Genomic DNA, 27,287 nt, shown 5'->3' on the forward strand with positions numbered 1-27,287 from the left:
TGCGGTTTACAGCCCAGACCACGTTCCTTACTCGTGCATGAGGGCAAGCCCTACACATTATAAAGGTGCTTTTTGTGGTTCAAGCTAATAAATCTATGCAAACTTCACATATCCCACATATATATATATTATCACACATTCAGTTTGGCAGGATGTTGTATCTGCTCATTTATGATCACTTGCTGACTTAATTATCATTGGCGACAAAGCCAATTGTTTATGGCGCTGTCAGGTCAAGTCACAGGCGCCCCAATAATGCCATCATATGTCAGGCTTAGTCACCGCTGGCTAAGATAAAGCCCTACATGTGCAGGGCCTGTCATCATATGCAAATTAAAGCTGTGCATGCCCCAGCGATGCCATCATAAGCCTTGCATAACCAATGCATGTATGTATGGTAAAGCCTCACATAGAATTGCGCTGCCAACGTATGTCAAGTGCACCCTCAGATGCCCTGAAACCAACATCAGCAGATAGAGTCACCATAAGTTCGGTGAAGTTTCCAATTAAGCTTTTTATTGATGAAGTTCCTTCTGCTTCTAATGAAAGGATCACCAATAAAATCATTCCAACAACAGCCACTGCACTTTGTGCTGAGCTAACTGATAGGCTATTCTCAGATAACATTCAGTTAAAAATTACTGAAGAACAGCAATAAAGATCATGCGCTTACACCTGATACTTAACACAAAACCAGGACATACTTCAAGCACACAAATATTATATTGTCAAGGCTGTCCTATGTGAGGCGACTGTTACATTGACAACTTGGAACCAAGGCCTACACAATATTTTCACCTTTCAACAAATACCAGTCCTAGAAAACTACAAGTAGAGGCCATGATGGGCAATCTGGAAGGTGCATGTGTGTCGCCTTCCAGTGCTAATCACAACAGTCATTTGCTTGCTCCGATTGGTGTCGCAAAAGTGGAACACATGAGCCAAAACCGAACAATGGGCATTCAAAGAGAAATAATGTAAAATGTCATCTAAGTCAGCTATGTTCATTGCTTTCGTGTTTTGGGGATTTCTTAGGCACCACATGCTGCAGCGCACCTGTTGCAGTAGCAGCAACCAATGCGTCCAAGCTAGATATTGCATCCAGTAGTTGGTCCTACCTTCGGTATGCAACAGGAGGTAGGTTAATAAATCAAAATGAGCATGTGAGTTTCTCTGGTATTACCTTGAACCACACATATTGTTTTGAAGACTCTCTAGTTCAGGAAGCTTTGCCTTATGTCTGAAATGTGTATTTGTATTTATTGTTTTATATAGCGCCTTAATCCAAGGCGCTTTACAATGAACAACAAAATATACAATAAACATGGAACAGTAGAAGCAATAACGGTAAACATGAGTTAAACCAGAAAATCAGCTTGAAGAACAATTAACATATGAGAAAGAAGAGGAGAGGAGGGGGGTGGAGAAAGAAGGAGAGGGAGAAAGAATAGTGAGTTGGTGAGTAGTAGGAAGAAGGGAGAAATGTGGACACTATTTCAATATCAATCTTTAAACTACCTTTAGTGCACGCAGCGCAATGCACTGGATCGGAGACTTGATCTAGTGCAGATTGTGGATACTTTTGTGACTCTCACATATGTGCTGCATTTGCGATCTAAGATGAGGAAAAACGTATTTGCGAGTTTACCGCCCATTCGAAAAGCAGGTCATTTTCTTAAACACTCTATTTCTCCTATAGGAAATGTATCCCTACTCCATAACTTAGACACATTAAAATAATTGTCCCAAGATTTTCACTTGTGTGTGAACACGGCGCTCCATACTGTAGATTAGGTTCTGTGGGAAGATTTGTTTGACACCTTTTTGACCACCAGGAGTTAGGCAGAATGAGCCGTCCCATCTGCAGGCTCGAGATCCCCCCCTTCACCACCTCGATGCTACGGTGAGTTGAGGCTGGCACCTTGCAGCACGCTGCCCCACCCGAGCTGCGAGGCTTGTGGTGTGCACATTCAGTCACCCAGAATTAGCGCACTGCTATCCCTGCAAAGCACTCTCGTCTTTTGTGCCAAAATTGATGCATGTGCTTTTGTTTGTCGGGCAAAATTATTTTCAATCTTCATTTGCCTGAATTGCCACTTTGACCAATACAAAGATGGCCGCCATGGTAGTGTGCAGCCCTTTGTTTTAAGGGAGGCAGCACCAGGCCGCCTGATTGGCTGTCTGCCAGTACTTTCCAACCAACAGCGGACCGGCAGGTGAAGCCGGCACACCACCAAAGGACTTCTCCAAGGGCGCTGTATGTGCCTGTCTGGTTCAAGGAGGGCACTGGTGGGCCTCTGATTCCCTGCTCAAACTATAATCCGTCCTCCTGACTTATTACTGGACTGCTTTCTATGTCACTGGATCCTAGTCTATCCACAATGCCTGCAGACATGAAAGTGTGTTTGGCTGATCTCCAAAACTAGCTCTCCTGAAGCGTCCACTGTGCCTTTCACCTCTTTGATTTCCGCCTCAACTAAATTCATTTCTCTCACTGCACTTGCAAATCCCATTTGTGTTTAGCATTAGCATTATGTTTAGCATTAGATATGTCCACCATCTGCTTGCATTGTTTTGTTGCCTCTGTTTTCAAAATCGAATTTAGGTGTGTTTAGTTCATACATTTATGTACCACTTATCTGATGTAATTCTATTCCTTCTGGTTTGCACTTATTCATTTTCGACTTCATCTACAAGCCTCCTAGTGAGTTTAGCTAGAACTGTGCTGTGCAGCCACTCATCCTTCATTCCTTGTCTAAACCTCTGGTGACCTATGGCTCTCTCCATTTCTCCTATATTCTCGAACTGCTACACTATCACTTATCCCCCTCTCTCTCAAAGTCTGGTAGGATACAGCATGAAAAAGACATCTTGAGTGCAAACCCTGGACTTCCCATTGCCGACACCTATGTCAGCGCTACCTCTAGAGAGGTTTTCACTGATATCCTCTTCTCTGTCCCCTCTCCAGATCTATGCCTCCCATCTCATCTCTACTCTCTCTCCTTCCACATGCTCTTCCATTAACAGTGGCACCAAGTGGGAAGTCTTCTTGGCCGGTTTCCCATCCTCACGTTGCTTCATTAATGTCTATCTCACTGGCACCATCCTGGTTCAGGGTCCACAACCCATTCTCCTTCTCTTTGACCAGATCCTGCCTTCTCTCATTAACTTGCGTCCTTCTCCTGCATCTCTCCCATCTACTCTCTCTCTCCTTCCTCTGACTGGTTTACCACGCTCCTGTACTCCACCTCAGAAAACATTCAAAGGCACAGACCTCCTCCACCTGGCAACTCTTAACGCCCGCTCAGCCAACACTCAGTTGACATCTGTCTCCTTGAAGTCTATGGTTGGGTAGATAAAGTCGAGGTCAACCTCTCTGGCCTTGCGCCCCTGTAAATATCACCAATGAGTGTGTTGCTTCTGTGTAAAAAAGGGTTTTCGGAGGAACCACTACCACTCCTCCTAGGCTTTTGACAAGTTGTTGAGGATTTCACACTGTGCCACATCTATTGTTGAACTGATTTGAACCACTGAAATAATGTACTGACTACAATTCCAGGTCACATGTCTCCCGGAGGAGACATGTGACATGGAGACATGTCCCGTAGGAGACATGTGACATGGAATTGTAGTCAGTACATTATTTCAGTGGTTCAAATCAATTCAACAATAGATGTGGCGCAGTCACAGTGTGAAATCCTCAGCAACAAATCCTTAAAGACATTGACATCGACATTCTCGCTCTTACCGAGACTTGGTTGAATGCCAGCTCAGTCACTGCATTTGACTTCCTCCTCCCTGATGGCTTCAAGATCATCTCCAAGCCTCGACCTCACCACACTGGCAGGGGGGTTGCCTTAATCTTCCCCGAGTGGGTTCCAGCTTCCATTTTACCTACCCAGTTCTATTCTTCCTTTGAAAGCCTGGTTTGCAAGTTGGTCATCTCGCCCATCTCCTCCCTGACCTTGCTACCATTTACTGGCCTCCAGGCACCACCACCCTGTTCGTCTCTGAATGGGCTGACTTCTGTTCTTCCTTACTTTCATCCACCTCTAAACTCCTCCTATTGGGTGACTTCAACATTCAACTAGACTCCCCTGGCTCTGCATCCATTCTTTTCACTGACCTCTGCACCTCACTTTCCCTCTCCATTCTCCCTTCTAGGCCAACCCACTCAGCTGGACACACTCTGGATTCCCTCATACGCTCTGACCTCTCTCTCCCCCCCACTAGTCACCCCTCTCTCCTGGACAGACCATTCTCTCCTCTCTGCCCACCTGGGTCCCTTTGCCCCCCCCCCCGACTGCCACCCCTAAAGTCCTACCAACCTCATTTGCTAACATCTGCCCAATGAAACGAGTGACTGCGGCTATCTTCACCTCCACCTTCAATCCCCCTCAACCCCCCCTACCTCTGACTTTACTTCTGACTCTGCACTCAGCAACCTCCACCTGTCCATCACCAACACTCTTGACATATTTGCCCCAGTCATGAGGATCCACCTGACACCTGCCTCTAAGCGCAACACCTAATACGACACCGAACTTGCGGCCCTGAAACGAAAGTGCAGGGCGACAGAATGGAAGAGGCTAACCTCAGGCTCATCCTCTGACAAACTGGCCTGCCATCTGCTCCATAGGCAATACAGACTTGCCATGTGTGCAAAGAAAAGAGCCCACATACATGCAGGGGTCTCCGTTGCATCTAACAACACGGCTGAACTTTTCAAGATCTGCAGGGAACTAGCCAAACCTTCTGCAGTCTCCTCCTCCACTTCTCCTTCCCAGGCTCTCTGCAATGCACTGCCTCACACTTTGCCACCAAAACTCAAAACATCCTGACCAACCTTTCTACTCTCCCTCACAACCCATTCCACACCCCCTCTCCTCCATCTCCCCTCCCTCCTCCTTCCTCCTTCTCCTCCTTCACCCCTGTCACACCTGAACAAGTTGCCAGAGTTGTCCGCTCCATGAAGGTCTCTTCTATACAGGTCTCCCCTTGCTCATCCAGGACCAACAAGGCCGAGGGAGGTAAAGAATGTTTGTAATAGCAACAAATCACATTGCATGTGTAGTTCATGGCAAGTGGAATTGTCAACCTTCTGTCATCTCAAAGGGCCTTTGTTAGGATGGTTTTTTTTGTTGCTATAATCATGTGACTCTTCGCTTTTTACTTCATGGTTAGCAAACGCCAGCAAAGTAATGGTGTGTTTGAAAAGGCTTGTAAAACCTCTTCCAATTGAAATGTGAAAGTAGAATTAGCCATTTGAGCCAAGTCACACAGTCCACAGTCCCATCCACTAGCCATCACTAGAAGTTCACCTCCAGGTCAGAGCAAAGCATTGTGGGAATGCAAATGAACCCAAATGCAAGCAGCACCAGAAAAATGCCTGTCTTCTTGGACAGTGGTATTTTGAGTCCACGTTCTATTTTATGACATGCTACACATGTCCTTTCTGCTCAAACCACTGGGCTGCCAGACTATATGTCACTGATTGTCCCTAATAAGGGTAAAACCGCTATTCAGTTATCTTCAGCCCTGAGAACTGCTTGTCTTGTGTTGAAAACTATGTATATACTTTTTCCTTCACAAAAGAATTCTGAAATGGAAGTAATGTTTGCCATCCTGCATGCTTATCTCAACATCTCTGTGGAAAGCTGAGCTGCACTTATTTGACAATGATACTTGTTTGATTACAGGACTCTGGGGAATAATCCACAATGCTGGGGTGCTTGGATATGTGGGAGATGGAGAACTGTTACCCCTCAGCGTTTACAAGAAGTGTATGGATGTCAACTTCTTTGGAGCTGTTCAGATTTCCAAAACCTTCTTCCCTTTACTCCGGAGGGCCAAGGGAAGGCTGGTCACCATTTCCAGTATGGCAGGTGAGAGCTCTTCTTACATGGGTAACCAGTCAAAATGGAAGACGGCCTTCCATGCTCTATGTTCACTTACACAATTGATTAAGAGCCCATGCTTGCATTATGAATGTAATGCCATGTTTTTCAACCTGTAGACCATAATATGAAGCACTGCGTGACACGTTGTCCAAGGAAATGTTACATGGGGACAAATATTGAATATCATCGCCACATATTCTAGGAGGGCTCCCCCCACTCCCAAATAAATGAAATATCTGAAAAGCAGCAGGAACTGTTGGTGTATTGAAAAAAACAAACAACACGCTTTTTCTCTGGTTTTGAGGGGCCACTATGGTCATAATTCAGCATTTACAGCGCAAAAAAATATATAGACAAATATATAAATGATATAATGAAGTATATATATCTCACATTACATTGCCCATCACATAGGTAGAAATTAAAAAAAAAAAAAAATATATAAGGAAAGAAGGATATTGCTTAGCGAAATAACGATATCACAGACTGAAAATTCCTATGGTATAAAATGAAAAGACATATACTAGTAATTGAGTCCATTAGTTCATATTGTGAGTTTTGTATACTCACTGGTAAAAACAATGTGATTTATGTTGAAAATTATATAGTATGTGGTGAATATCATTTCTACATATTGAAATCTTTCTGCGCCATTGTACAATTTGCATGTATCCTTACTGAAATGCACTTAGTGACAACTACAAATAAAAGCAACTTTTTACTGCTTGAATTCTATACAATATAGAATGGAAGCACGCGCATTCGGCTGACTGGAACCAAATACATGTGTTACGGACTGAGTTTCAGGCAGGATAATGACTCCATTGTTGAATGAAAAAATCGATTTTCAAGACGTGAGCAGTCCTCAGTCACATGACCCTGTCACGTCTGTGACCCTGCCACGTTCACGCTGCTTCCTGCAGCTCAATGTAACTTTGGAGCAGCAGAGATCACTTTAGTTTCACGGTGTAAGGTGCTGTGCAAGCAGGACGCATTACTCGAACACACCACAATTTACGTTAAAAGATAAAAGAATTCCTCCTAAAGAGACCCAGAACCGAGCATTGCAATGCTGTAAAACATGCCTCTGTTCTCTTTTTTTTTAGGCATGCATTTTAACTTTTGAGTTTCAGAGAAGCAGATTCATTATTTTCTTGCTGAACTCTGCAGACATCTTATAAGTCTTGGTGCGGTAAAATAAGTGTTAAAAACAAGGTGTAAAGACTTATGGCAGCATTTAACCTTGTGTTACCACTCAGGTATTTTAGAAATAATTTATAAGTGGAGTGGTAGACAGGAGGGGAAATAAGTTTCTGCCTCCACATTGCCGTTCCACCTACCAATGTCCTGGAGGGGTGCAGGAAAAATGCTGGTAAACGTGGCATGAATACCACCACCAACACTTTACCTGCACCGGGAAACTACAGGTTTGTCGATGGCGGTGACTGATTTACCTCTAGCCAAGAGCTGGACCTAAATCAGGCCCCCACTGGCAAAAAAATGCCAGAACTACCCGTTGAGATAACTCCCCCCATGAAGTCCCATGGGACTCAATGGAATGGGGAACTACCGACATTTTCGTCACCTGTAATATCTTGGAAATCCCGGGATATCAGGAAGTGGGAATGCTAATTCCAATACTAGCAGGAAACCACCAAACTCGTAATGCAGGCCTTTTCATGCAGGCATAAAACAAAAGGATGCCTATGTAATCCACCTGAATTTACCACCTGCGAAAAGCAAGTAGAGCACATAGGAATCCATTGTAAATGCTGTCTGCAAAGCAAACTTTACAGTTGGCTTTTACATCCTTTGCAAAACTGAGCGTACAATTAAAGAGTAAAGGTGATGTTGCCTTCCTGTAGTCTTTCATTTTCCACTATATTTTATTAATGTGGAAAATGACATGCAGGTGGCCCAACAGTACGTAAGTGCTGACATTGGCGGTTCCATGCATGCTTCTAATAATTTATTTATTTTTGTATTGTGATTTTTATTAACATTTTCAAAAAGCCAAAACAAGTGATAACAGTTCATCATTCATTAACATTTCATAATCAAATCGTACAGCATTCCATACTTTCTTTCGTAGAAGTTCGAGAGCATTCAAAATAATTACAGGGTAGTGCAGACCCGCCCCCGAAGCCACCACCGCAAGGGCTTCAGCATGTAAAGCGTACCAGTCTGGCCATAGGGGAGGGCGCCATATCCAACCCTAGGTTGGAAATTCAGGCACTCTATATAAAGGTAAGGAGCCATCGCATCACCCCCCAGATCCGCCCCCCCCCAAACCCTCTATTCTGCTGGCCCCCTCACATGACAGCCTTTCCTATTTGCCGCCAGTTCTAAACAAAGACGCTCCCATATTATCCTTTATTTCTCAATCTGGATAATATAAATGCACTGCACCCTATCTGTGCAGTGTGCAGTTCATTGTCAGTGTGGTGCAGCGGACCCCCTGGGTGTGAGGTGAGGGAAATGGAAAACATGAAAAACAACCTTGTAACCTAGAAGCAACAATCGCTACTGTTAGTGCCCAAATGTGGCAGCACATTATATTAAATGCCCCTGGAATTGACGCGTGGGGAGGGAGTTGGGACCCTCTATTAATGCGTCATGTTCTGTTTGGCGCATCTGTTGTGTTTTCCCTCTGCGGGGGCTTGCGCCTGCGCAAATCGCAAGAAAAGGCCCCAGTTTAGCTTGGAGTCTGCCTCTTTGACTAGGGACCATTAGATAATGCGTTCGTAAGTTGCAGCCTTAACCATCTCTTCCTCCCAGGTCTGGACTAATGGATGCATGTTGCCTCTTCCACAATCACAGCACAATTTGCTTCGCTACTAGCAGGGCAGTATTTAGCCATTTTCTATCCGGATCAGTGAGAAGACAGGTCTCGGATGTATCATGCAATATAGACAGTTTTGGGTTGGCTGAAATGATTTTGCCTAGGGTATCCTGAAATTTCTCTAAAATCCCGACCCACAATACCCTTAGCTTGGGCCAAGCTCACAGAGTATGTAGCATGTCCCCACCTGTGCAGAAACACCTCCATCATTCAGTGCTAGCCCGGGGGCTGCGAGTTTACGGGGTGCTCAATACCAACCCTGGAGAATCTTGAAGTGTGTGAACCTGCGCCTAGCTTCCCGGATTCCCAGTTTGAAGTTGTTTAAGATGTGGTGAGCAGACCCATCTGAGAACTGCTCTCCCAGCATCCTCTACCTCCTAACTATTATGCCTGCTTTACTTTGGTCTGCAAAAGCTGACTCAATCAGAGTGGCATAAACTGCCCTAACTAGCTCTCTACGCCCCTCTAGTTGCTGAGCATCTTGTTGATGGGTGAGCTTTTAATGAGGACCTGGTGCACGCCTGCATCACCCTCATAAAATGCGTTGTCTGTGCTTCCAGGGCTCTTTATTCTGCAGTCCCAATTTCACCATGGCTTCATTAAAGTGTGTAAGGCGCTTGCCCTCCCACATATCTCTAACTTCTGATATATCACGATTGGCCCAGCTTCCCCAGGAAACCTCCCTATTCTCAATCCTCATTGCCGGGTTATTCCCTATGGGGGCCTCCAGATGCCAATGATTACCTATCTTAATCAATGAGTGTGCTCTCACCCAACAACGCAAAATAGTCCCCACTATGGCGTGTTTCCTCATCCACTCATCTGCACTTAACAGTAATGCCGGCCCAAGTTTCTGACTCATCTCTTGTACCCAAAGTGCAGAGGCGGCCAGTCCCCTGGATCCTTAAAGAGTACCACCACTTGAGAAGGTTGTTGGGGGAGATAGTATAGTTCTATGTTAGGCTGCCTCAGCCCCCTGTTATTCTGGGGGCATACAGCTTTTCAATTTTTAATCTCGGTCATAAACTGCCCCAGATGAATGATTTAATCCCACTGATCATTTTTTCCATAAGGGTGTGCGGTACCTGCAGAGGGAGGAGCCCAAAGACATAGTTCAGGCATGCTATTACCACCATTTTGATTGTCTGGTCCCTACCCCATACAGATAGATTCAGTGCTGACGGTTTGGTGAAGTCAACTTGTGTCTTGGACCACACTTTTTCCAGCGTGTCCTTAATAAATTAAAATCATATCCCTGTCCAAATCAATTCTCAGATACTTAAGGCGTGTGTCTACCCATCGCTGCTTTGTTTCTTTTTTGCAATGCCTGTACGATCTGTCATTTAGGGGCATGTTTTTCACTTTTTCCAATTTATTTTATAGCCTGAGAAGGTGGAAAAATTGTGGATTACCTCCATCAATTCTGGCACAGAGGTGTCAAGTCTGGCCACTGTCAGCATGATGTTGTCTGTGTACAAAAAATCAACTGGCATCTCAATCACCTTTATCTTTCTGTTCTATCTTTATGGTTAGAGAAAGGGGTTCTAGCGCCAGAACAAAGAGGAGGGGGAACAATGGGCAGCCCTGCCTATTCCCTCTAGTGATGTTAAAATAGTCCAACATATAACCCTCTCATCCTACTTTGGCACTTGGCTTGTTGTATAAGAGTCTTACTTAATGTATAAAGTCCCATCCGAGACCAAACCTTTCCAAGATTTGAAACAGGAACCCCAATCCACCCTGTTGAATGCTTTTTTGGCATATAGGGAAAGCGCAATGGCGGGCTCCTGATCATCTCTCTCCTGACAAATCACATGCAACAAGAGGTGCATGTTGACCCTCGCTGATCTGCCTGGCATAAAGCCCACCTGTGTCCCATGTACAATCTGTGCAATCACCTTCTTAAGTCTGGAGGCCAACATCTTAGCCAATATTTTAATGTCTATATTTATTAAGGAGATCAGTCGATTGCTGCTGCATAGTGAAGGGTCCCTGCCCCCTTTATGAATGACAGTGAGAATCGCTGTGTTGAATTCCATTCACAGTGCCCCCTTGTCAAGGACCTTACTAAACATTTCCAAAAGGATTTCTGCTACCTTAGCGCATCCCGTCTTATAAAATTCAATGGGAAGACCGTCTTCCCCAGTGCCTTCCCAATGGTCATATTCACTATGCTTTAACACACCTCTTTAACTGAGATGTGCCCCCCTAACATATGCTGGTCGTTTTGGTCTAGGCCGGGTAGTGGTAAAGCTTCCATGAAGGCTTCTTCTGCTGAGCCTTCTGTTGGTCCCTCTGCTGTATAGAGATTTTCGTAGAAGCTATGGAATTCATGAATTATGCCATTAAGGTTGGTTATGCATTTACCAGAGGTTTGAGATTTAATCATGGAGACCCTGTTCTGTTCCTTCCTTTGCTTTAGTTGGGAAGCAACTGTCGTCCCGCTTTTTCTCCCTGTTCGTATTGGGCAGCTTTTAACCTGAAGAGGGAGAATTTCACTTTTTTCGTGAAAAAATTATTCAAGTCGAATTTTGCGCTGCGCAGTGTCAGCAGAGAAGTCTATCTGGGGTGTCGTTCATATTGTCGGGTCAGGTCATCTATGTCACTTTCCAGGGCTGCTGCTCTCTCTCTATCGTCCTTCTTTTTTTTTCACACTCTTCTGGCCGCCAGGACTCATCTGCCGGTAGTCCAGGCCCCTACCGGCAGACAATTGCAGCAATCACCTCACTGGCAGCGGTACTACCTGTGCTGGTGATTGCGGCATCCCCAACCCATGGAGTCCTATGGGAATTCTTGCGAATGGGGATTTACTGGTGTCTCGGGCAGCGGAGATGGTATGGTAGTCCCCCGGTATCCCGCCGGAATTGTCAGTGGGATACCATGGGACTTGTGATGAGCCCCAAATGCTTCATTGGAGCTGTAAAACTGCTACTCGCGTAATAGAAATGCCTTAACCAGTTCTGCCTTTAGACAGTCGATGTATAAGCATTATGCGTGCCCTTTAGTGAAGTGCTGTTAAAACCAAGCATTGGAAAAGCCAACAGTTTTGGCTTGCGTATAGGTATTAGGTAATTGCCAGGCACTGCTATTAGATGCCCAGGTACTGGCACCATTTTCCATCTGCTACTATCAATGACAAGGTAGTACCACTACGGCAGTGCATGGCAAGTGCCTTTCCATGCCTACACAAAAGCCCAAACTGTTGGCATTGCCAATGCTTGTTTTTTTGTGAACTCCTGTCAAAGTCAATTGGTGTCATTTTATTAAAAGTATTAGTAGCAGGGGCATGGCTAGCTGCCCGTAAGATGGCCACATATCCCTGAGGCTCCCTGCATCGCCCCCTCTCCCTCCGTATTAACTCCTCATCAGGAACATCGGAAATAACCGCTAAAATGTTTACACTTCCCTTGAAGCGCATAAGACTCGTCGGAAGACACTGCTGGTGCGGATGGATGAGCTGTGGGATATTTTACTCTGGGCCGAGTCGCCACCGCCACAGTCAACATGGCAGGCGGAGCGCAATAAAGTCTGCTGGAAGCAGGCCGTGGTGGGCCATGAGTCATTGGAGCTCAGTTTCCTGGTGGCGGCTGAGGGAGTCCAACAGTCAAGATGGCAGGTGGCAGAAGGTGACATGCAGGGTCCCACCGCTCGGGGACCAGGAGGATCTCGATCACGCTACTCTGAGCATACAACGCATCAGGTCCAGCGCCCAGATCAGCGTCAGCGCGAGACACTCCGGTGTAATTGACACGGGGGAGATCGAACTGGCCCGGCGTTTGGGAGGTATAGCCACAGGCAGTAGCCCAGACTGGACTGCCTCTCTCAGGAACAAAACGACGACCCTACATTGCTGCCATATTGGAGAGGCTGCACCACGGTCCACACACATGCACTATCAGTCAGCATATGAATAAATAGATGACGAATACTTAAGAAATGCAGATATAAAGTAAACAAACAAACAGAAAGAAGGCGGAAAGCAGGAAGGACTACACAGGGGCAATCAGCATCTGAAGGCAGATACATGAAGGCTGGTTCAATGGGGCTTGAGCACAATTGAGGGCCCGCTACTGATCCATTGTGTGCTCGTAGGCATGCTCTTAGGTTTTGGAGGCAGTGTCAGCAGCGATATCACAGGGGGATGTGATCCACAGACATCAGCAACAACACACAAGCAGCGGAAAGGGGGAACGCCCCCGCCCGTCCAGCTAGCTAGCATGAGCGGATGCCATGCTCGCCTCCCAACTTTCACCACTGGCAGTCGACAGAAACATGGAGGAACAGAAGCAGTTGGCAGATGCATTGAGGATAGATCTTCTATTCCAACAATTCTCCAAGTTTAGAGAAACAATCATGTGCATTGACAACTGGGTGGAGGACACGCACGTGGAGGAGCTGACGTTAAAGTCAGATATGTACAAGTACAATGACAGGCTGTTGTAGGTGGAAGAGAGAGTTGGATGAGTAGAAGAAATAGCAGATAAGTTCTTCTCCCTCCAGTTGCAACTGAAGGAATTAAAAGCAGGAAGACTGAGCCTGAGGACCACAGCAAGAGATACAATGTTCATTGCTTTGGCTTTACAGAAAAGGTAGAAGGTGGTGAGCCGACTGTCTTCCTAGAAAAATTGATCATCTCTACACTTAAATTGGATCTGGTACGACCACTGGAGATACAGAGAGCACACAGAGTTATGATGCATGATTCATCTACACAAAATCTCCGAGGCCCCTTATAGCCTGCCTCTTGAGACACCAACATATATGGCAAATGTTTACAGCGGCCAAGAAGAGAAATCTGATCTTCTGGGAGGGTCATAACATATATGGCAGATGACTTTTCCAGGGATAGGATGGCGGTGAGAAGGAGATTTCTAGCCTGGAGGCAACAACTGAAAAAACTTGAGATGAGGTATGGGCTGCTGAACCCTGCAACGATTTTGGTCAAGAAAGACCAAAAAACAAGGGAATTCACCGACCTGGAGGCACTGTGGGACTTTCGTCAACAGTATGACACGCATCCTTTGGACACATCTCAGGCCAGACAAGGCAGTGCTGAGAGAAGAGAGGAGAACCTGCACAGCATTAGAGGAGAATGGAGGCCGCAGGCAGACACCAAATATGCCTGCGGTAATGCATGCCAGACAAACCCACACAGCAGGATGACGCAGGTGGAGATAGACTCAGTGAGAACTCCAGATCCCCGATGAAACCCCACACATGACCAGGTGAGAGCCATAGAAATAACAAGGGGGCGGGGACTGAGGGGAGATGCTCCTGAGGGCACACGCCAAGTGGTAACTTGACCTGCAGACTTAATAATCTATATGATGTAGGGGCATTTTGAAGGCTCTGTGCCAGGGTCAGGAGGTGGGGTAGGAGGAGGTAGGGAGGTGTGGGGAATGTCTTTACAGGGAGATACAAAACAGGTAGGTACTTGGGTCCACGTTTATGAGCTTACTTTGTGAGAGGGCGGGGTTTAGTGGGGTGGCATGTGGCTGTGAGGTGGCTGGTCGGTGGGCTTGATGGGACCCCTGGTTAAAGCTAAAAGGGTTCAGGTGGGGGAGGAGAACTACTTGGACTCGTTCTCACTGCCATATATAGGGCTTGCAAGCTGTGGAATTAAGGGACTGCCTAAGGTGAGATCGGAGCCAATAAGGGCGTGGAAGGTTGACCTTTTCACTGTTATGTCATCAGTTGAGTTGTGACTTGGGACGCAACTGTGGTGTGTTTAATGTTTATATGATTTAGAGGACGAGGCAAAAAGGAGCAAATTACTACAGGTCAAACGGAGGAGGTGGGGGTGTGGGGGGATATACTCTGGAGCAATCTTTCAGCAGAAAAAAAGTCACCCAATATTTAAATGCTCAACAGGTGGATATCACAGTGGTGCAGTAAAGGTACCTCAAAAAAGCAGAAGCGGATAAACTGCATAGGAGTTGGCTGGGTAGAGTGTATCATAGCTGTCTGGAGGGGGGAGGGGGAGATGCTGCCATACTGCTCCCAAAATCCCTACCGACCAGAGTCACTAAGACTTGGTCGGACAGCGAGGGGGTTAAAGCTCATATTGGAGGGAAAAAGATGGTGATCGGTTCAATCTACGCGCCAACCAATGACAAGCAGGCTGTCCTTTCGTTCTTGCATAGGTCCCTGACAGAGATAAGAAGACAACTTGTGGTGTTGGGCGGGGACTGGAATCTGCCCCTTGACCCCTTTATCGACAAATCTGAAAGACACATTGACGGGAACAAAAGGGATAGGGGAATCCTGAAACAGGTGCTCATAGACCACGTTTAGAAGAGCCATGGAGGTTAGCAAATCCCACAGCTCGAGAATACGCATTCACTTCATGCGTTCACAGCACTCAGACGTGAACTGATTACTTCATGCTGTTGTGTCAACTGCTCTTCAAGGTGTCTCTGTGTGACATTCTACCCATGGGGATATTGGACCACTGTGCCATCTGTCTAAGCTTAGTCACGCTTCTAAAGAGACAGGGAGCTAATAGATGGCGAATGAACACCAACCTTATTAAGGACCCCAAGGATAAAACGGAACTCCTAGGTATTGTCAATGAGTACTTTACTCTGAATGAGGGCTTGGTGATCTCCATGGCTATGCTTTCTTTGCCGGTCCAGAAAGGTGCCGGTAGACATTACTTATAATGAGCCCCTTAAACTCCCAGAAGACTGCTTTGAAAAAACACTGGTAGGCACTTTGAGTGCACATTTGGATGGTAAGGCTTGATTAAAGCGAGCTCAGAGTTCCCAGAAGGTGGTATTTTGGGCAGGGAGGTGCAGGAACTAAGTCGGACTTTCCATAGGGATTAGCATAGCTATGGGAGGTGAATGGGTGCACAAATACCCCAACAAGACCTACAAGCTACGTATCCTTCCTCGTATGCCATTGCTCCGTACCTGTGCTCTAGAGCAATATTTTCAGCCGATAGATGCCGCAATAAACACCTATTAGCCCAAACTAAAAATGAGACGGCTGTGAGTGTGTTTGTGTGTGTGCACTCATTAGGAAGTTCAGTAACATACTTATGCCTCTCAATCACTGGAGGCGCTGGGAAAGAGTCCCTCCTATGTCAGGTGAATGGCTATTGTGCAGCCCTACCGGCCCTTCTGATGCACAACCTATTGGAAAGCTACTCTGTGCCTGTCTGTGTTCCTCTGGAGGTAAACAACCTTATTTCTGCCCCTCCAAATACCCCTGATTAGACGTCTACATGTTGGCAAGCTTGCTTCAGCTGTGCTGCGATATATTGCTTTTCTATGAATGGTAAACATACCTGGGAACATTAGGATTTTGGTTTCCCTGAATTTCTTTTCTTGGAGCAGTTCGACATTTTCTTTATAAAATAAGCTGTACAATGTGCTCTGCTCAAGGATAGACATTAACCTATAGGCGTGAATATGAAGCCTGGTGTGGGCCAGTGATGGCTACTGGGCTGTACTGTGTGTGACTTGGCTGGAATGGCTAACTCTGCTTTCACATCTCATATGGAAGGTTTTGTTCAAGCCTTTGTAAATGCAGCGCAAGAAAACCCAAAGTACCGGCACTTATTGGCTTGTGTGAACAACACAAAAACCAACATATTTATTTGATTTGATTTGTTTATTTGTATAACGCACAAAGCCCTCAGGCATTTAGGCGCTTTAACTTAAGAATATGGTTACAGTAAGTGCTAGAAGAATACAGGTTACAAAAGATACAAACAGGCATACATTAGGCCTGGATAGTGCAGAGGGAATACATACTAGGGAGAGCATGCCTCTTCTTGCAGGGATCTACATCAAGATATATATAAAGGACATGATAGGTGCATAGAATAAATACTTGGGAAAGCTCACCTCTTGTTACGGGGAACTACATCCAGGTACATATGTGGGGCATAATAGGTGCATAGAATACATACTTGGGAAAGCTCACCTCTTGTTACGGGGAACTACATCCAGGTACATATGTGGGGCATAATAGGTGCATAGAATACATACTTGGGAAAGCTCGCCTCTTGTTACGGGGAACTACATCAAAGTATATATAAGGGACGTAATAGGTCACAGAATACATACTTGGGAAAACTTGCCTCTTGTTACGGGGAAAATGGACATAGAATACATACTTGGGAGAACTCACCTCTTGTTACACGGAACTACATCAAGGTACATATATGGGACATAATAGGTGCATAGAATACCTCCTTGAGAAAGCTCACCTCTTGTTACGAGGAACTACATCAAGGTACATATGAGGGACATAGTAGGTTTACAGTCTTCCTGCCAGGGGAGGCTTGTCACATGTTCCAGGGAGTTAGGATATGCATGTAATCGTGAGGTGTGTAACATTAAGAGTGGTAAAGGTACATATATAGGGGGGGCACAATCTAGGATAAGAATGCCCGTATGCCAATAGAGATTGCAAGTAGACAGCATCAGTATGCTATTATTTGAGTAAAATATGGTACAGTAAAAACGTGTTGAATTGGTTTTTGCAGAGGCAAATATTGTGCACAAATATTGTGATATGCAGAACAGCTGACCTTACAAAGGAAAGTTGCAACGATATTGAAAAAAGAGTTCTTGACACGGGATGCAGAGTTATTGAAGGAGTGGTGTACGCCGGTTGACCCGGTGGGAGGTGGCGCGTCTGGTGGACCCGGTGTGATGTGATTACGTTGTGCATTCCTAACGATGAACATCAGATCAGCAAGCCTAAATAGAACATTGTCAAGAAAGTCGATGTGAGTTGTAAGTTGGCTCAGTGTTTGTAGAATAGGGGAGCAGAGTGCTGTACTCCAATGGGTTCAGTAGTGTTCCAAGCGAGAACGGAAAGGGGGCAGGGAAGCAGGCAACTACGAAGACACATACCACGGCGGGCAGAGTGTTAGTTTCGCACTAGAGGGAGCGTCAGGAGTACAGGAAGAGAGCTCTTGCCACAAAGTAGTCAGGACAGCAGTACAGGATATGTAAGAGGGCCAAATAGAACCTATGGAAACAGCAAGGACGCCCCAGGCGTACACCAGTCGTGGAGTCTAGATGATCTCATGGCAGGCAATTCCCGGGCAATGACAGGGTAAAGACAGTGTGGCCTTAAAAACGGACCTTTAACACCGAGCACGGCTTCACCTCACGGCTCAGCCGGGCCTCTGTATTTGCTGGGTACTAGGGCCAATCAGGCAGCTGCCTGCAATCATGTGCTTCTCTCTCACCAGGCACGTCAGGCATCCAGAAATCCATGAGTAAAATGGTGGCCATCTTCAAAACTACAAAGTCTGCTTGAGATGAATGGTAAAATGCAGACGTGCACCATGATGTTCGGGCACCTCTTCCTGGTTTAGAAACCATGATGGTGTTTTTTTTTTTAATGTTATGCTGCAACCACATGCTTTAAGCCTGCAGGTTAAGCTTTAAATTCACTGGAATCATTTAATGTCCATCCCATATTGTACAGCTTAATTTGTTTGGAGTAAGTGACCATCTGGCTCACAAGATGAATCTCAATGTAACCCACATCTAAATGCTGGTGATATTGGATCATCAGAAGATGACAAGCCAGCCATGTTATCATCAAAACACAACAACTTTGGGAAATTTGAGTTTTAAGGAGCCACTCAACCATGCGTCCCGTCAATGATTTGCTGGTGCTGTCTTGCATGTTGTGCCATGTAAAGGGCTCACCTGGCTCAGTGCCATCTCAGCGACTTATGCATCAGGGTTGATCAAGTGTTAGTGATTCATCCTTCTTAGGTCATACAAAGCCTCCTAATCCATGTGTGGTGTTTTCTACTCATTTTATGGATGGTTGTAATCAGTATTACCACTGGCGGTAATCTGATGCATTCCTCTTGATTACAGAAATACAGTAGTAATGGATGCAGGTGCTCGGAAATACGGCTTGCAATATGTCAGTAGCTCTTCAAGCTCTTTAATAAACGTTTTTTATGCAACCTACATCATCATAATACGCATGAAAATGAATTATGCAATCTAGCGAATAATACCGCTGTCCATTTTTGATAATGCAAAGAAAGGTCCTTAATGACTATTCTCTACACCAATGGCAAAGAGGATGATAAAGTGGGCATTAGAGATGCACATCTTCACCCTATTTGGAGGTCCTCCTTCCAAAATGTTTTTCTTTTCGGTGAAGGCAAGTGCCTCACTTCCCTTTCCTACTGTAAAAAAAAAAAAAAAAACAGGAACAAATGTCACTGGTCATTCAACATTTATATTGCAAGTGTTTTACAGTGTATTCTACTTCATGATAAGATACCATTTACTGTCAGGGGTTGTCCCTTTGAAAACCACCGGCAGGAAATACCTCTAACCTTTCAATATGGTGGCCAATAGAAAAGGCATATTTGCAGTTATCACTTATCTTCAGTTACTGGCACACTTCCAATGAGGGCCAAAAGGTACTAATAATTTGGATACAAATCCCTTTTATTAACGTGCATTGAGTAATTGTTTGTGGTGTGCTATACTAGAATAATCATTTCATCAATACATGGTCTCTGAAATTAATTGTCCTTGTAAGCATCAGAGAAACCAAATTCACAACATCATTCTTGGTCAGCAGAAGAGTCAGAGACAACTTTTTTATCTTGCATGGCAGTCAACAGAGCAATGTGTTTACCCTTCCCGAACAAGACCTTGGCAATCTGTCCCACCCACCAGACCTTCACCTGTATAGATCCAAACCTTGTGACCTGATCAAAACCATCCAAGAATCGTCCACAAATTACACTCAACTACCACAATTAGGGGAGAAGCCTGATTTGGCCAATGTCCAGTTAGATGAATTGGTCTCTCATCGACGCAGGAGTCTTACACAGGAATCACATAACCGAGTAATTCTAGAAAGTTGCTGCCGAATGGCAATCACCATCTTTCCTTTTTTCACTTGGCTTCACATTTCCATTATTCCACCCTCAAGTTCACAGTCCAAGCCGTTCCACATCATGGAATTTTCACAAGGCTCTTTTCAATAACTCTGAAGTTGCAGTCACAGAATATGGATGAACACAAGAGAAATAGATAAGCACAGAAACTATGATTGTATGCAAAGGAATCAGTTCACACGATAGAAGTCCAGGTATATTGTGCAAAGAAATGGTTAGCGTGTCATATGCACTGAAATATTTCATGGGTTGAAACAGAATAGGTTTCCCAAGGTGCTTGCAATATAAAGGTGAGCTGGTGGATCACACAGAGAAATTCATTCTGTATGTCCACCACTGTATTGACTTCTGGGTTAGAATAAGGATCTTGAACTTGATTATCTGTTAATGAGAATCGCTGATGTCTGCTAGGAAGGGGGTTGATAAGTGGGTATTGATTAGTGTAAGTGTTAATCTTAATTGCACACTCAACATCTGTAGTCCATCCAATTCTAAAATCTAAATCCAACTGTAATCTTTAGCTCTAAAGTTACAAGTCTGTCAGTAGTTATTCACAGATTATTCAAGTCGCATAAGGTGTAAAAGACATATTGCAGTGCAGTAAAGAAAGTGTTCTAAACGTAATTGTTTGATGCCCATACAAGTATGTCAATCCTAATCTTGTAGACACTAGTGGATCATCTGATCCTGGACAATCTATGATAGAATAAGCAAATAGAGTACACCCGATATTGGGTGGCCATTAGCAGTAGTGTGGGTGCTGTCTACATAGGTGTGATATTTCTCACGTAGCCAAGAAGGCAAGTGGGGAATGGGCTTAAACCTTCTAATGAAATTTAATGATTAGAAATGATGATTCCTGCAGCATACTACACTTCACCAGTATTCGCTAAGATCTAAGTCTGTCAATCGCACTGGCTCCCGGCGGCCGCTAACTATATCCTGATATATCTTCCCCTTTCACTGAATAAAGGCACCCCAGTGGCGCGTGGGTGGTGGCGGACGTGGTAGGCAAGCAGTCGCCACACCCCCGAAGTGAATCAGAGCCGGGGAAACGAGGATCGGCCTGAACCTGCAGGCGGGTGATCCGCGGCCATTGTGGAGTATGCGGTGCGACCGGCCACCCCTCCGCGGCACGGTGAACGCTGGGGATCTGAAAAAAAAGGAGACGAGCTGCAAACACACTGCCGAGCTGACTGCAAGATCCGGCAGTGACTTGCTGACGCAGCCGGACAACCAATTGCGGTCTCCTGCACTCGCCCGACACTGGAGAAATCTGCAGAGGGCGAGACTGGGGGCAGCCGCAACCGCCGCCATCTGCAACACCACCCTTCTCGGCCCCAACAGTGCTGCAAATAAGCGGGGCCCTGAAGCAATGAAAGGTGGAGGGTGAAACAACACATCATACCCCCTCTATGAACTCGGACGCCAACCTGCATATTTTCCCGTGGCCCTGGCCCACATTATCTGCCTCCCCCCTGGAAATCTCCCCCCACATCTGCGAGACTGCAATGCTCGGGGTTGAGCAGCAGCACGACAAGGAGAACCGCGTACAGCGCTCTCCTGCTGGTGGATGATATGCCGCAAACGGACCTTACAATACAAGGTATGGGTGTGTGTGAGGTGGGGGACTCTCGCCCTATACCCCCCCATGGCACCTTATACAACTGGACGACAGCAAAGCCCACGGAGCCCGCGAAGGCCACTGTATACACAGGGGATGGACATAGAACAGTAATACGGTCCTCCCCACGTGGCATACGCGCAGTGGAGCGGAACTGGAAGCGGGGTGGCGGGAGGCACCTCTCCTCACAAGCAACTGAACCACCCCCTGTCCACGGTGGACCCCCAGACTCACTTCTCCCCTGTGGGCAGCGACCCCCATGGGGCACAACTACCACAGAGGCGTGTTCTTCCCTGCCCGCACTGCACCCTCCCCCCACGCGTCCGGCAGCCCTCAAGGAGAGGCCCATACCCATAGAGTCTACGCTTCTCTGCCTTTGGCACAGCCCCCGCACGGACACACGACGGGCACCCTGTGCTGCTTCTACACAGTCATCCGACCTACACAAGATTTCACCCAATCCCACATTCACCCACCTGGGGTGACTACGTGAAGCACTCAGACCTCCTGCCATACCTAGCGGATCATTCGCGACATGGGAAAAGAAAAATCCAAACGGCAAACTCTACAAAGTAAAATGGACCTCTACACAATGGGGGCTCCTCCCCGTTGAGGGACCCAATCTCCAGAAGAGGAAGGGGCCAGAGAAGAGCACCACGACCCCCCAGTCTCTTTAACAGAGCTCATGAAAGCGATTGGGGACTCAAGGACATCATTGGAACTTAAAATAGGAGGCCTATCCACTGAGGTGTCCCTCATACGCCAGGATCTACGCAACCTCTCGGCTACGGTTGGTGAGGCAGAACAGAGGGTGTCCGCCACAGAAGACACTGTCCATCGTCTGGAACAACAACTCACCACAATCTCCCAAAAAGTCACCCAATTCGGAATATCGCGCTGAGGATAGCGAGGGGAGAGCATGACGCAACAACCTTAGGATCCTTGGGATACCGGAGAAAGAGGAAGGCCCCAGCGCTGAACTCTTCCTTGAAGATTGGCTTGCTCATGTCTTTGCTCCCAAAAAACTTTCCAAAGTCTTCTCCATAGAAAGGGCACATAGGGTACCCACAGGCCAACCCACCCCAGGTGCCCCGCCTAGAACAATAATTGCACGACTATTGAACTATCGCGACCGCGATGCGATCCTACAAATGGCGAGGGCCTCTGGCCCTATCACATACAATGGATACAGGATCGGGTTGTATCCTGATTACATCAAGGACGTCCAAAAGGCCAGCCAGTCGTTTGACTCTGTCAAGAGGAAGCTCCAATCGTTATCTGTCAAATATGCCCTGTTCTTCCCAGCACTGCTTAAAGTCCACTACGAGGGCACCACGCACCTATTCTACAACCCCAAAGATGCATGGGTCGGGCTCGAAACACAAGTCCTCATGCACCCTAGAGCACGGTGCACATCGCCAGACCCTCCTACACAGAAACCCTGGTCCGGGCAGCCCTCGCCTCCTCGATCTCCGACCAACACAGATGGTGACACTACGCAACACCTGGCAACGAGCCCCACGGAAAAGGGATAGGACTCCCGCAAAGTGAGGGTCGATTTCCAGTACAGGAACACGGGAACGTCCACTTAGCGGCTGCCGCCCCTCATGCGGCACAGGCATTACCCCAGTCTGGGTCATCCCGAGGGAGTTTACCAAGTTATAAGTTTAAGGAAGTTTACTAAATTCCCCTGCGTAAAAGGGATAAGGCCCACGCAATATGGAGACTAATCTGCAACACAATAACATGGGAGCGCTCACCTAGCGGCCGCCACCCCAATGCGGCGCGGGCGCTATCACAGTCCGGGTTATCCAGAGTAAGTTTACCAAGTTATAAGTTTAATGTTTGGGCGACAGGTGCTCCCAGTTGGGGGGGGAAGTACAGGGTGAGGGGAGTTTTAGGAATGTAAGGAAACAGAATCACGGGACAAGAAGGCACGATACGGACAACCGCTGGCAAGGAAATCAAACACTGTCTAGGGGCAAGACCGTTGACACAATTATCATCCATTCAGCAGGCACACACCTACGAGGCGACCCCTGGACATCCCCCCCGAAAGAACATCGCTGCACACCTCCGGAAAATACGCAACTCCCACTGATCCTTGCAGATGCCCTGACAAGAGACTCACGCATGTAGAATGAACTCCAACAAGGTAACCATACTGTCCTGGAACGTTAACGGCCTTGGCTCCAGCATAAAGCAAAGATTGGTGCTACAGTATCTTAACCGGTACTCGTCAGACATTGCTCTCCTAAATGAAACACATTTGATAGGCACGAGCACCAACTTTTTCAAAAGATCCAACTACTCGCACACTTACCATGCCGGATTAACGAAAGGTGCCAGGGGCACGATGATACTCGTCCACAAGCGAGTCCCCCTGCAGCTTAGGAAGGTCAAAACGGACCCCGGGGCCGTTACGTGATGATACTTGCTGACATCTGGGGCGAGAAATGGGGCCTCGCAGCAATCTTTGGCCCCCCTCACGCTTACTTAAGAACTGCTCTCCGAACTCCAGAGCTTGCTCCTGGAAGAAGAGGCCGATATATGGGTGATTGGTGGGGTCTTCAACGAAGTGATGGATATCGCAGTCGATAGGTCTCATAGGAGATCTGGAAACTGCCCCACCTCCACACCACTTGCCATGTTCGCCAAAGCCCTGGGATTGACGGACACATGGTGCTCACTTCATAACGGCGAGGCTGGCTTTTCCTTTTTTTCTGGCGTCCTCAAGTCGCTCTCCAGGATCGATTATGCCTTCATCCCCCGCAGCATAAATCACAGACTCCTTGACGCTGAATTCCTTGCAAGGGGAATTTCAGACCACTCTCCGCTCCTTCTAACTATGAAGAATTCCTGCCGATGTCCGGATCGTAACTGGTGCCTGAATACATACCATCTACGTCTCCCTGAAATTGCGGAGGAACTGGAAAAAAAGACAACGGAATATTTTGAAATCAACGAAGGCTCAGTGGGCTGCCCAATCTCAATCTGGGAGGCGTACAAGACTGTCCTCTGGGGGGGAAGAAATCTCGCGGTTTCCGCCCACCAACAACGACAAGTACAAAGGATCAGAGAAGCAGAAGCACAAGTCTTGGAGTGTGAACGGCAAATCCTAGAACACAGCAACCAAGAGGCAAAAGAGGCTCTGTTCATGGCACAAGACGCCCTTAGCAACCTGTCTCTAGATAATGCATGAACAGCCCATCAACTAGTCCGGAGCCAAATTTATGAACGGGGCGACAAAGCAAATAAGACCCTGGCCTGGTTGGAGAGACGCGAACAAAGCAGGGGACATGTCCGGGCCATTAAATCTCCGGATGGAACATTGCTGACATATGGCTCTGATATTGTTGAAACATTTTCCGCCTACTACAAGAACCTTTATAACCCACCCACCAGGAGCTCACCATCCGAACTCTCATGCTACCTTGACCGGATTGAGATCCCGAAACTCTCACAGCGCCAATCAGAGCTCCTGAATGCTGAAATCACTGACACTGAGGTGCAAGAGGCGCTTGCACAGCTCCAACCCGGGAAAACTCCGGGTCCCAACGGGTTCCCTACAGAGACATGGAAATGCCTCTGAGGTACACTATCTACCCACATGCACTGCATGTTCCTACGCAGCAAAGAACTAGGAGCACTGCCCCCGGACCTCAGGAAGGCATGCATAGTAGTCATACATAAGCCTGGGAAACCCCCAGAGGAATGTGCCTCCTATCGTCCCATATCCCTGATCAACGGCGAAGCCAAGGTCCTCACCAGAACACTTGCTAACAGACTACTGCAGGTGATAGAGACCCTCGTCCACCCAGACCAATGTGGATTCATGCCCAATAAATCCACTCACATGAACCTACGCAGAGTCCAACTGGCGCTGAGTAGAGCCAAAGAAATACCAGCCCCACTAGCCCTCCTGGCGGTGGAATTTGAAAAGGCATTCAACTCTGTGGGGTGGGATGCTCTGTGGGCAATCATGGCTCGGATGAACCTGGGGCAAACGACTGTACCGTTCTTATTAAAAATACTGGACAGAGCGGCTTATCTACAAATACAGGCCTACTTAGAATCAAATAATCTCCTAGGGCTTAGGCAATCAGGCTTCTGACCGAGACACGGTACGGAAACTGCACTAATTGACCTTACTACACAGATCCAAAACCTGAAAGACAATGGCAAACTCGCACTCCTCTTGCTGCTTGACCTGTCAGCAGCGTTTGACTTGGTCAACCATCAAACACTCTGTCACCACCTGAAATCGGCAGCACACTTTTCAGACGCAGCCTCGGCTTGGATTAGCTGCTTCCTGGCAAACAGAACCATGAGGGTCTTCTCTCCCACGGATTCTGCTGAGCCTTCACCAGTACCTTGCAGAGTCCCACAAGGCTCTTGGGTGTCTCCGACACTTTATAATGTCTTCACGAAACCCCTCTTCGATATCCTTGACTATCTGGGTGTCACATATACCAACTATGCGGACGACAACCAGATACTCATTCCTATCACGGGTGATTACGAAACTGACAGCACCACCCTCAATGAAATCTACTCTGTTATACAAGCATGAATGGCACACCATGGCTTGTGTCTCAATGACGAAAAAACCGAGTTGATCATCCTGGGCACTCATGCCAAACTCAAAAATCTTAATCCCTCATTCAAAGCCTTTACCATAGATGGCAATCTCATCTCCGTATCAAATAACACTAAAACTCTTGGTATTTACATCGATGCTACCTTATCCTTTTCCAAACAAACCAATGCAGTAGCATCATCAGCTGCATACACCTGTAAGCTGATCACTGCATGCAGACCATTCATTTCCGCACCTAATTGCATTACTCTCGCCAGAGCATTAGTCCTTTCCAAAATAGACTACTGTAATGCCCTTTACTTGGGCACTATTCACAAAAATATCAATAAACTACAAGTAGTCCAAAACAATGCCATCAGGACTGCCCTCAACATTCCCAAAAAGGCACACATATCTGAGACCAGACGCAATCTTCGCTGGCTCCCTGTCAAGCATAGAATATCCCTTAAAACGCTAGCCCTTACACACAAAGTCAGAGCTAACCTTGCTCCAGAATACCTCACTAACCAACTTACACCTCACACTTCTTCGAGACCACTTAGAGCAGCACAAACTAACACCATGACCATACCGAGATTCAAACTTCATAACTCGGGTGGAGTTAGCTTCCCTGTACAAGCCTCCAAACTATGGAACACCATCCCCGCGCCTTTACGAGCAGAACCCTCATTTAACCGGTTCAAACACAACACGAAGTGCTGGCTCCACAACTTGGACTCCATAACAGCCTAACGTATCGATCCCAGCATGATGGACTGCTGCCAGCTCACTTTGCAATTTAATGTATCTTTGCATGTACCTGCTTCTATTTTGTTTGTTCCTACCTGTAACTGCAACAGAACTTTTGTTGACTGCTCTGTTTGTATCCTCCTGTAACTGCAACGTAACACCTGATTACTGCTCTTATTTGTAACCAGACCTAACTTATGCGCCCATATGCCCCTGGACCTGGCTGCACTTTATAAATAAAATAAATACAAATACAAATACAAATATCATGGGTTAAACTTCTCTATGCATCCCCGGATGCTACCGTAAGGGTGAACGGCAGGTCCTCTAAATCATTTCCCATGGGTCGAGGTATGAGACAGGGATGCCCGCTGTCCCCACTTCTCTTCCTCCTGGCCATTGAACCACTCGCAATTGAGCTTAGAGCTATCACCAACTGGACCGGTTTCGTTTGGCCGGGAGGGGGAGAGGACCGCCTATCACTCTACGCGGATGACCTCCTCATATACCTCAGTAACCCGAGCACTTCATGCCCGGCTGTCTCCCTCATTCTTAGGGAGTATCAGAACTTTTCAGGCCTAAAGGTCAATGAAGCCAAAACCATTTACTTCCCGATCCAGGGTGGCGAGTCTGCGATCCCTGAGACCTGCCCATACCATGTCTCTATTAGGAAATTTAAATACCTGGGC

General features: G+C 46.7%; 1 protein-coding gene across 1 annotated transcript in view; it reads left to right on the forward strand.

Moving 5' to 3' along the window:
* HSD17B2 (hydroxysteroid 17-beta dehydrogenase 2) overlaps positions 1-27,287 on the forward strand; it is a 609,784-nt gene that overhangs the window by 338,321 nt on the left and 244,176 nt on the right. The window contains exon 3 of the mRNA XM_069638513.1: positions 5,700-5,885. Within this exon, the coding sequence (XP_069494614.1) occupies positions 5,700-5,885 (186 nt within the window). The remainder of the gene's footprint in view (positions 1-5,699; positions 5,886-27,287) is intronic.

The sequence above is a fragment of the Ambystoma mexicanum genome, chromosome 1q (genome assembly GCF_040938575.1).
Source record: "Ambystoma mexicanum isolate Mex_15411 chromosome 1q, UKY_AmexF1_1, whole genome shotgun sequence".
Lineage (NCBI taxonomy): Eukaryota > Metazoa > Chordata > Amphibia > Caudata > Ambystomatidae > Ambystoma > Ambystoma mexicanum.